Raw genomic sequence first — 12,211 nt, 5'->3', positions numbered from 1 at the left:
AGAAATTTGACAACAGAGGTGCAGGTTATTATCAAGTTTTTCATGCTACAAGAAAAGTCCGCAACTGAGATTCACCAAACTTTGTGTGAGACTTAAGGGACTGTATCCCAGCATATCCAACAGTTGCCAGATGGTTGGCCATCCTGAGACAACAGATACCCCAGGTCAGGAAGACCTTCCAGCAATCACACCTGAAAACATCAATGTAGTGCATGCCAAACTCATTAATGATAGACAAATACCAGCCAAAAACATTATAAAGACTGGAGATATCCAGGGAATGAGTTGGGGTTATTATCCACCAACATCTGGACATGCAGTAGCTCTCAGCTAAGTGGGTCCCCAAATGTTTGAATGTACCAAAAGAAAGAATGTGTGCTGTCATATCAAGGGATTTTGGGTCATTTTGAGAAATCAGGTGCGAATTTTTTGGCTCCAATTGAGACTGTTGATGAAACATGGCTTCATCACTATGACCCAGTGACCAAACAACAGTCAGTGAAGTGGAGACAAAAAGGTTCTCCAAAGCCAAAGAAGTTCCGAACCCAGAAGTCAGCAGGGAAGATTTTTGACTTTGTCTTTTGGGATATAGATGGTGTAATCCTTACCAAGTACTTCAAAAAGGTGAAACTGTTACAGCAGCAACAGTTTATTCAACAGCTTTGAAGGAACTGAAGGAGATACTGAAAGAAAAACACCATGGGAAACTGAGCAAAGGTGTGTTGCTTTTGCAGAACAATGCACCTGCTCACACTGCTCATGAAACCCAATAGGCAATACACAACTTGGACTTTCAATGTATGCCTCACCTACCCTATTTGCCAGACCTGGCCCCATCTGACTATCCCCAAATTTAAAGAAACACTTGAAATGAACAAAATTTCAATGAAAACTAATTTGTGCAACAAGGGAAACAGAGTTGTAACAAGTGTATAACACTTCATGGAGAATATGTAGAAAAATGTGTAAGTTACATGGTTTTACCTTTCCTTCATGGTGATTATCACAACTTTTCAGCACACCCTCATAATAGTAACGTGTTTTTAACAACCATTAATATAAACAATATACCTTTATTCTTGCTTGTCTATATGACAAAAAGAAAAATAGATTTTCCTACTGTCAGACATCTTTCACATTGTTTATGAACTAAAGAAAGAACCATTCATATCTTCAAGCAGAGAAACATCATAATTATATGTAGCAGTACTTCTCCAATGCATGTGCAATACATATTAAACTTGACTTGAAATAACATTTGGTTCTTGAATCCTTTAATCTTCAATAAGCAGTGTTTAGCTTCTTATTCAAACATTCAAATATAATATTACATAAATATCCTCTCGCAGAATAATCCAATCCTAAACCTAATCTTCTAAGAGTTCCAAAATCAAATGAAATTGCTTCTCAAGGCAGATGTCTATGTTAATGCAATTTAACATGTTTCACGTTGGGACAAGAAGAAACTTATAGAACTGTATGACTGTCCTTGACAATCTAAGAAATTTGAGTGTTAAAGTGTCACACTCCTATTAGAGTGTGAGAAATTTCTTCCCACTCTAATAGGGTATCTTTTTTTGCATATTGCAGATGTGACACAAATTGTGACAGGTTCTTTGTTTATAACCAACTTTGCATTGGGATGGTGGACAGGAAGGAATATGAAAGTTTCAAGATATATTGGAAACTAATAATTAAGAAGAATCCTATATTTGGTGAGTATATTTAAATTACTGATATGTGTAAATATGTGAACCAAATGAGATAAGCCATGTGAGAATGATTTACAAATATAATGGAGGGAAAGACCAAGTGTGAATAGAAATATTTTCATTAGAGACAAATGAATTACTAATGTCCAATAAGTTGCTATGGTGGAGTGAATTACATATGATTCTATAACCTCTAGACATGCATATTTGCATTTATGATGGCAAAATATAAATAACAAACCAATAAACTTATGAGGAGAGGGAAAGAGATCTGCTTGCAAAATATAAATAACTAACCAATAATAGAGAGTAGCTGTATGCATTAGTAGTTAATAAATAACTATAGAGAGGGACTATATCCAATTATCCAATGAACTAATAATGCTGCTCAAGAAATTTATCTAAGCATGGCAGGAATGCGTGCGAGTTGATTGAGAAGCAAACCATGTACAATTTGTTGCACCTGTGTTATGCTCCCAAGCTGAATAACTGGAAGGGGACTTCCATGTATCTTTTTAAGGAATGAGGAGAACTGACCATGGCTTTGGACCTAATGTCCAAACCTCACCTTCTTGTGGAGCAGCCTATTAACTGGTATCTACCTGGATACTATACAAATGAGGATGGGTTGGCAATTTGGGATTTAGCTGACCAAAATGTATAATAGAAATACAGCTGGCTTAAACCAAAATAATATGATGGTATAACTGATAAATTTTGTGCTGTCTGAGGTAGCGCGTGGTTAAATAAGTTTCTTGTTGTTTTCATCAGCAAACTAGAGTGAACAGCAAAAAAAATCAGCTACTTGAGCAGTAAACCATGTACAAAGCAAACCCCAATTCAACATCAACAGAGCTCAAGATTGGACCAATATACATAAGAAGCATCAATGGAAAAGAAATGGAACTAGCATAAGAATTGAATAAGTACCCAGACCAAAATAATAGGTATTAATGAAACACAAAAAACAAGTGAGTTCTGAGCAACACATACAAGATGTTTCTTCCTTTAAGGTTACACGGTGATCAGCATTCATATTTATGAATTTAGGGACACAAAACACACGTGTTGAAAAGATTATTTTACTGATTATTAATAAAATATTAACTTGACGTTTCGGCCCCTGTATTGAGGTCATCATCAGAAGGATACATGTGTATAAGAACCAAGCTACATGCTGTTGTACTCTATACAGGTAAATTAAATCTACTTTGTTAATTAATCTTTTTCTTAGCTTGCCCTCTAGTGATATAAAAAAAAATAAATAAAAAAAAATCAATAAAAACTACAATAAATTCTGCTAAAGTCCTCACGTACTCAGATTCTTCTGGAATTATACAGTTCATATTGTTATATTATGATTATCTTCTGGATTTGTACAGTACAGGTTGCTATTGAATGTTCAGGGAAAAAAAAAAAAAAAACTTCACCATCCCTTCTTGTATTGAGATTTTTTTCTTGGTGGTTGCTATAAAGGTTGCAGATGGATCCTCCACATTCTTGGAATGGTTAGACCATCATTTTTATTCAGATTCGGATCATGTTTGAGCATTTCACATGCTTCCTTGAATTTCCGCTCGAACCAGGTTTTGGTGCAGTGTAGGGACTTGGTACCTTCCAATCAATTCTGTGGTATGTTTGGAGTGCATGGTCAGAAAGGCCAGTTTTTCCAAAATGGAGGTATTTTATGTGTCGTTTGTGTTCCTCCTTCCTGATTGGGATGGTTCGCCCTGTTTCTCCTATGTATGGTATGTTACATGTGCATTGTATTTTGTAAACCCCTGGGTGAGCTAGGTGTGGCAGAGGATCCTTGTAAGAACTGAGTAGGTGTCTTAATTTTCGTGGGGGTTTAAAGGTGGTTTTCATGTTGTATTTGTGTAGTGTTCTGTCTATTTTTTCGGAAATGCCTCTAACATATGGTATGGCAATAGCATTCTTGAAATCTTTTTTATTATTAGTGGTTTCTTTGTGGAGGATCTTGTGAATGGGTTTTATACTGTATCCATTTTTATAAGGGCATGTTTGATGGTCTCATATTCATGGTTAAGAGCTTGTTCATTTGAACAAATAGTTTGAGCTCTGTGTTTAAGGGTGCTTATGACCCCTAGTATTTGTGCTGGGTGGTGATAAGAAGTTTTGTGTATGTACTGGGCCTGTGTGTGTAGGTTTGCAGTAAACTGAGGAGAGACAGCCCGAAGGAAGACGTGTGATGAGTGTGTCTAGGAATGGAAGAGAGTTGTTTTTTTCTATTTCAATGGTGAATTGGATGTGTTTGTGTTGTTTGTTGAGGTGGCTAAGGAATGCATTTAGTGCTTCACGGCCGTGGGGCCAAATGGCAAAAATATCGTCAACGTATCTGAGCCAAATTTTGTGCTTTAGGCACGCCGCCTCTAGAGCTTGTTGCTCAAAGTCTTCCATATTAAAGTTTGCTGGGGGGGGGGGAGAAATGCTCAAACATGATCCGAATCCGAATAAAAATGATGGTCTAACCATTCCAAGAATGTGGAGGACCAATAGCAACCTTCATAGCAACCACAAAGAAAAAAATCTCAATACAAAAAGGGATAGTGAAGTTTTTTTTTCCCCCCCTGAACATTCAATAGCAACCTGTACTGTACAAATCCAGAAGATAATCGTAATATAACAATATGAACTGCATAATTCCAGAAGAATCTGAGTACATGAGGACTTTAGCAGAGTTTATTGTAGTTTTTATTGATTTTTTTTTTTTTTTATCACCAGAGGACAGGCTAAGAAAAAGATTAATTAACAACGTAGATATAATTTACCTGTATAGAGTGCAACAGCATGTAGCTTAGTTCATATAGACATACAATATGTTATTATTTAGGCAATAATGATCAAGGAAAAGGAGTAGTTATAATATTTCACACTAAATATGAGGATAATCTTGAATGAAGAGATATATATTAAGTAGAGTGATGTGGGCAAATATCAGAATGGGAAACTGGACAGTGATATCAGCATGCTGGTTCAGGACACAAGTGTGCACAGAGGACTTGAAATTGGAAGTGATTGCCATTTAGTTTTGAGCAGGATAACATTAAACATAATCAGAAGTAAGAAAATTTTAAAACAAATCAAAGTTCAGTAGTTTTCAGAAAAGACTGTAGACTCAAATGCAAAAATATTATTTTAAAAAAATTAAAGAATTTGAAAACAGTAACCACATCTTTGCTGATACAGCAGAGCAGCATGTGGTGAGATTGCCTGCAAGAATAGAAAGATCAGGAAGTTAAAGAGGTAGTCAAGAAAAAGAAAAAATAGCATATCAAAAGTTCCTGGCAAATAAATCAACTTATGCTCTGAAAGAATACAGAGAAAAATGTATGAAAGCAAAGAACTGTTTAAAACTAGCTAAACAAATTGTAGAAATACTTTGGTAAGAACATAGATATGGAGTATAAAAGTTTTACATTTGCTACATTGCATAAAAAAGATAAATATGTATATATCACTTGTATTAACACACACACACACACACACACACACACATAAAAAACTCCCAAAAGGTCAAACTTATGCATGGAAAATCTTTATATGTGAAACAAATTGTTGCACTGCATTTCTCTAATTTGTAAGTTTTCATTCATTCTGAAGTTATATTTTTCGGGTCTGGAATGCTCGGATAGAGCATTCTACAATTTGTTTAGCTAGTAGACAAGCTGGTTCTATGAAGGTCTTACAAGACAGTTACATTGTCTCTACTTGTGGCAAATTATATCCAGTACTGTTTGAGAATGTGACCTTAAAAAGTGGACCAGTTAAACTTGGCTTACGAATCATGGCACATCTGTCACTGAGTCTCACAATAAGGCCAAATGAACATCTTTTTTGTACATTACCAAGTGTCCCAAAACTTAAATTGCCAATGGAATGTATGTTCAAACTATCATTTCTAAATAATACAATACAAATATGTGATTATACCTTCCACAAGTTTCTTGTCAATCCATACAAATAAATAAATAAAATCAGAGCTAACAGTAATGAATTATTTACTCAGATGCCAATTATCCTAAATATGATAAAACAATTTTTGATCCAAAATTATCACAGCTCAAGTCATATAGAAACCCACACCAAATATTAATAATTATGGCTGGTACTATCTTTTCCCATTTCTTATAGCTTGAATAAATCATGTTTACAGTTATTTAGGGATTTCTCTCTCTCTCTCACTTGTGATTTCTTTTGTCTCTGTAACATCATTTATGTTAGCAAGCATTTATGCAATTGTTCTATTAATTCCATGCAATAACACCATTTTCAGCTTTGATGAGGTTTTTTTTTTTTTTTTTTTTAACTCCTAAGTCAACTGAGCTTAACAATACACATCAATTTATTCTGTAAGCAAGACATATTAAGAGAGACAGTATAAAAACAGAGAAAAGATTTGAATGCGAAGTTTTTTCTGTTTTTATACTGTCTCTCTTAATATGTCTTTTGCTTACAGAATAACTTGATGTGTATTGTTAAGCTTAGTTGACTTAGGAGGAAAAAAAAAACAGTTCAGTGCTTCACGTGTTACGTCCGAGATCTGAGGAAGTTAGATTTCAGTGTTACAGTTGGAAACATGGACTATGAATTTAATCTTTGTTAGTTGTGTTTAACTTTTTTATACACCAATGGTCCTACAGAAGGTTCTATTAAGGTAGAAGTGGAGGAATTTTTTGACGCTTTAGAAAAAACAACTGACACAATGAAAAAGGAAAAGTTGGTCCTTGTTGGGGATCTAAATAGCAGAGTAGGAAATGATTGTGAGACATATAAAAATATTTTGGGAAAATTTGGAGAAAAGAGCAAAGCTAATAATAATAGCAAATATCTGTTGGATTTCTGCTCAGGACATGGACTGGTTATTACTAACACCATGTTCCAACATAAAAATGTGCACAAATTCACATGGAGAGAAGAGGCTAGGAATAAGAAAAGTCTCATTGACTATGTTATTGCTGATAGTGATGTTTTCTCCCTGGTGCAGGACACCAGAGTGTACAGAGGATTTGAAATTGGAAGCGATCACTATTTAGTCTTGAGCAGGATAAAATTGAATTTCATATTGAAAAGAATAACATGTAAGAAAGTTTTAAAGCGAATAAAAGTTGAGCAGCTCTCAGATGTGAACTGTAGACTAAAATACAGAAAGATTAAAGAGGCAGTGAAGGAAAAGAAGAAAGCATATCAAAAGTTCCTGGCAAATAAGTCAGCTTTTACTCTTACAGAATACAGAGACAAATGTAAGAAAGCTAAACAGTGTGTAAAACTAGCTAAACAAAAGTCATGGGAGGACTTTGGCAAGAATATAGAAAATAAATATCAAGAAGGTGGCAAAATATTCTGGAGGTTGTTGAAGAAGCTTAGGAATGGAGGAAAGAGTGCTGTAAAAGGAGTTAGAGATGATAAAGGTGACATGAAAACAGGAGAAAAAGATATCCTTGAAGTATGGAGTAATTACTTTGAAAAACTGCTAAATGAAACAAGCAGTGATCACAGCACAGTGGTAAAAAACGCTGACCAGGCATGCAGTCAGGAATACATATCCATACTTGAAGTAGAAAAAGCCATCAAAGGCTTGAAATGTGGAAAGGCAGCAGGAGTAGATGATATTCGACCAGAAATGCTGAAGTATGGTGGTATAAAAGTCTTACAGTGGCTGCACTGCATAGTTCAGAAAGCCTGGACTGAGGGACGAATTCCCGATGATTGGAGTAGAGCTCTCATAGTACCCATATATAAAAAGGGAAATAAAACTGAATGTGAGAATTACAGAGGTATTTCCCTACTGAGTGTTCCTGGCAAGATCTATGCAAGTATACTTGAGAAACGGTTGAGAAGAATTGTGGAAGAAAAGCTTGGTGAAGAACAAGCTGGATTCAGGACAAATAGAGGCTGTCAGGATCAGATCTTCACTTTACGACAAATAGTTGAGAAAGCATGGGAATATAACAAAGATCTGTATTTAAGTTTTGTCGATTTGGAAAAGGCATATGACAAGGTGCCAAGAGTGAAGCTATTCAATACGCTGCAGTTATGTGGTGTCAATGGGGCATTATATCAAGCAATACTTAGTCTTTATTTGAGTTGTAAGTCAGCAGTTAGAATTGAAGGAAGTACAGGAAGATGGTTTAATGTTAAATCTGGTGTGAGACAAGGATGTACATTATCCCCTCTGTTATTCATTATCTATATGGATCACATTATGAAGGAAAGTGGTATTAAACCTGATATCAAAATTGGAGATGTTAATGTCAGCTCTTTGCTTTATGCAGATGATGTTATACTTCTAAATAAATCCGCTACAAGTCTGCAAGATTCTCTGACTAAATTGAATAGCTGTTGTAATAGATATGGTATGAAGGTCAGCAATAAAAAAACAAAGACAATGAAAATAGGCAGAATCATTGAAAATGTCAACTGTGTTGTGAATGAAGAACCTGTGGAACAAGTAAAACATTTCAGTTACTTAGGCACGATTTTTTCTGAAGATGGTAAATTAAATATAGAAATAGACAACAGAATCAGCAAAGCTGGTATGGTGGGAAGTCAATTGAATAAATTCATATGGAATAAGAGAGAAATTAGTCGGAACACTAAATTAGCTGTATACAAGACAGTGTTCAAACCAGTTTTAACTTATGGATCTGAGAGCTGTGTCAGAAGTAAAACACTTGACCAAACACTAGAGACCGCAGATATGAGAGTCCTGAGAAAGATTAGAGGCGTGAACAGATGGCATCAATGGCAATATCATATTAAAAATGAGGATATTAGGAAAGAACTTGACATTGTCAGCATCCAGGAATGCGTTAGCAGAGCTAATCTCAGGTGGTATGGTCACTTAAATAGAATGGGAGAGGAAAGATTAGCAAAACAAGTGTTCTCTGCCAGGTTGGCAGGAAAACGACCCAGAGGAAGACCAAGATATAGGTGGACTGATACGGTACAAAGTGCCTTAGATGATAGAAATATAAGATCTGATAATGTTGGGGTCTTGACAAGTAACAGACTGATTTGGAGGAAAATTGTAGATAGGAAGTTAGTAATGATGTAAATTTTTCATGTAGTACTGTCATATCCTGTACACTCCTTGAGGGTACATGGCAGGAATTTGATGATGATGATGATACACCAATTCCCCTAATGATGTAAGTTATGTTTACGTATCCTGTTCGTATTTAATAAATATGTGATCTCAATACCAGAATCTATCTCTAGAGAGTAGATTTATTGAAAATTAGCAATATATATTTCATACAGAAAATAACAGCACATCTTTAGCATGGAATGAATAAGCAAATTTAAATGAGGTAAAATACAAGGTAATAGAACAATCAGTTAATACACACAAACACAGTTTAAGGCCTGTGAAGTTTTCTTTAAGAGATATTCATAATACACACTGCTTCTAAGAATTAGGCAAGGATCATTCCACAGGACTGCGTGTTCCATCAGTTTCAACATCATGCTACTGTGTTGCATTGTGTTTGCTAATTTTTTTTTTTTTTACTAAATAACTAACTGTATTACCTGGTATTCTATCACATTTAAATTTGCTTGTTCATTCTATACTTATGGTGTACTATTATTTTAAGTATGAAAAGATATGCTCCTAATTTTCAATAAATCTAAGTGCTTTCATACTTTATATTTCAATGTAACAGTTTTTTACTTACACTTTCCATTACTTCATATACTGCTTTAAAGACTGGCTGTTTATTATTATGGAAAATACCACGGTTCCCGTGTATTAATGCAATGCCATTAGTTTCTGCAGTTTTGCACACACTGGAGTACATACAATGATCTGGCCTAAAATTCCACTCACAAGGCAGAACAAGTAATTTATCTGAAAATGAATAATGAATCTGATTATCTCTCAGAGTACTCTCAATTAAAAATAATTATTCAAGGATAAATCATGCATACACAAGCAAATATATATTATGGTAGTGGACAAAATAACAGAAGCACTAGCAGAATATAACCGAGTAAGATGCTGAGTTAATAAACACAAATAATGCAGAGCTAGTGACCTGGCACAGGATCAATATATGTCGGCATGGGTGAGGACATATGCCAAAAAGCCACACCATTAAGGAACAGCACTGAGACCATTCATTGATAAAACCACACACTCAGAGATGTTTTTTATGCTGATTATTCAACCCAACGGTGGTAAACATATTTTCTAAAAAAAAAAAAGACATTTCATATGTAGAAAATACCAAGGAAACAAGTACTATTGCTGTTACTATGTTTTTATAATTTCAAGAAGCATTTATAGTTTTAATAATATACTCCAACTGCTTATAAACTGCTAGCAACCACCTACTATTTCAGAACTTGGCTTTCTCTCCTTAAGGAGATATCACTTTTTGTTCATGGAAAAGCTGATAAATCAGTCAAATCTTTTACTGAATAACTAAAAACTAAATGACTGATGCAATCTATACAAGTGAATATGATGTATTTTGAATATGAAATATTCGATTTATGAAATTTGAAATATGAATATGAAATATCAAATTATAGACCAGTTTGTGTTTCATCAGTAGTTGTTAAGATCTTGGAAAAATTAGTGAGGAACCATATGCAGCTTTGGGAAGATGAGGGTAATGTCATCTGTGAGAGCCACCCTGGATTTGTTAAGGGGTGCTCTTGCTTTAGTAATATGACTGCCTTTTATAATAAGGTGACAAGAGCAGTTGATGAGGGAAAGGCATATTCTGACATTTTTTTGGATTTTACAAAGGCATTTGACAAAGTACCACATGATAAGCTGATATTTAAATTACAGCACATGGGTTTAGATGTCAAGTTAGTGAACTGGATTCAGGATTGGTTATCTGATAGGTATCAGAGAGTTGGAGGGAGGACAGTATCAAGCAGGCAGAAGGTTACAAATGGGGGTCTCACAGGGCTCAGTACTATATTGTTTAACCCTTATATTAATGACATTGTCAGTGGATTGCAAGGGGATGTTCAGTTGTTTGAAGATGATGTGAAGCTGGGAAGGATTATTACTAATAATGCAAATGTGGTAGCCCTGCAAGAGGATTTGAATAAACTGGACAGATGAGCAAATGAATGGGGGTATCATTTTAATGCAGCAAAATGTAGTCTTGAAGTTTGGGATACATTGATGGGAGGCTGCAAACTCTGTTGGAGGAACTGTACTGGAGGAGGAGGCAAGGGATCTGGGGGTGATGATTGATAGAAACCTGAAATTCAGGGAACATACTGCAAAAGTGGTGAAGATAACTTAGAGGATTGCTGCAATACTGAGAAGGATACTGACTGAAGAGATAAAAGAGTTGTCATTCCATTGTATAAAGCCCTGATCAAACCACACTTCAACTATTTTTCTCAAATTTGGTCCCCAGGATTTGAAGAGGATAAACTAACTGTGGAAAGGGAGCAGAGGTGGATAACAAAGATGGTATCAGGATTGTACAATGTTAGTTATGAAGACAGGCTGAGAGAATGTGGACTACAGAGTTTGGTGGATAGAAGGAGAGGTGATATGATTGAGACTTTTAAACTGTTGAGAGGTGATTACAGGGTTCACCACTGGGGAATTTTTCAGTTGGTGAACAGAGGGAAGCAGTGAGGACAAGGGGCCATCCCCGGAAGTTAAAAAGGATGCTGTGAGCAAGAGGGTGAGGAGTGGTTTCTTTGCATGAAGGGTGATTGAACCATGGAATGCACTGTCTGATAGAATGGTGAGAGCACAAACAGTCAATGTGTTCAAGGAGTGGTATGATAGACTGCATTTTCTAGGATGGGCCTCCCATTATGAGTCTTTTGATTCTATGGAGATCTGAATAATAATAATAATAATAATAACTTACACAATCCACTCTCACCTATGTTCAGTGCTTGTTCCCTACAGACAAAGTAATAGACAAAGAGGAAGGCCAGGAAAACAGTTTTGGCAATACATAAGTAAAATTCTTTTTGAAAATGAAATTCATGAATCATCTGACATTTACTAGTTGGCACTTAAAATCTGTGCACAATAATTCATATGAGGCCTGATCAGGATCTTATACAATGGACCATAACTTCTTTATCTCTGCATGTTAAGATCCTGTGCATCATTGCTATAATCTAATGTCATAACTTTAAAACTTGTGGAATGTGATCTATGAACTTCAGGATCCTTGCCCGCCACAATTCCCATGTGTCTTGTCTCTCCTCAACCATCTCCAAAATTTCCCCACCAGGTGTATACTTTGCATCTCAATAAAAAATTTCAGAACCTTACAGTACTTTGCAACACTGACCTGACAATTCCGCATGCTTGCCCACTTATTCAATCTATTCAAGTCTGCCTGTAAGACAGACTTGAATAGATTGTATTAGTTGTATTGTATAAGTGGGCACCACCTCTGCTTGATTTTTCATCACTCTCTCCCCAGATTTGCATCACCTGCAAAGAGTTGTATATCTCCATTTAAACTCATCCCAATATC

The 12,211-nt window shown here is 35.5% G+C and overlaps 1 protein-coding gene across 1 annotated transcript in view; it reads right to left on the bottom strand.

Moving 5' to 3' along the window:
* The window catches only part of LOC150104208 (glucoside xylosyltransferase 1-like), a 76,320-nt gene that overhangs the window by 14,995 nt on the left and 49,114 nt on the right, over nucleotides 1-12,211 (bottom strand). Inside the window, exon 6 of the mRNA XM_090396832.1 lies at nucleotides 9,410-9,582. Coding sequence (XP_090252958.1) covers nucleotides 9,410-9,582 — 173 coding nt within the window. The remainder of the gene's footprint in view (nucleotides 1-9,409; nucleotides 9,583-12,211) is intronic.

This window comes from Typopeltis vanoorti, chromosome 8 (genome assembly GCF_054136105.1).
Source record: "Typopeltis vanoorti isolate ZY-2024b chromosome 8, IOZ_Tvanoo_1.0, whole genome shotgun sequence".
NCBI classification, from domain to species: Eukaryota; Metazoa; Arthropoda; class Arachnida; order Uropygi; family Thelyphonidae; genus Typopeltis; species Typopeltis vanoorti.
This window is presented reverse-complemented; position numbering and strand designations above follow the sequence as displayed.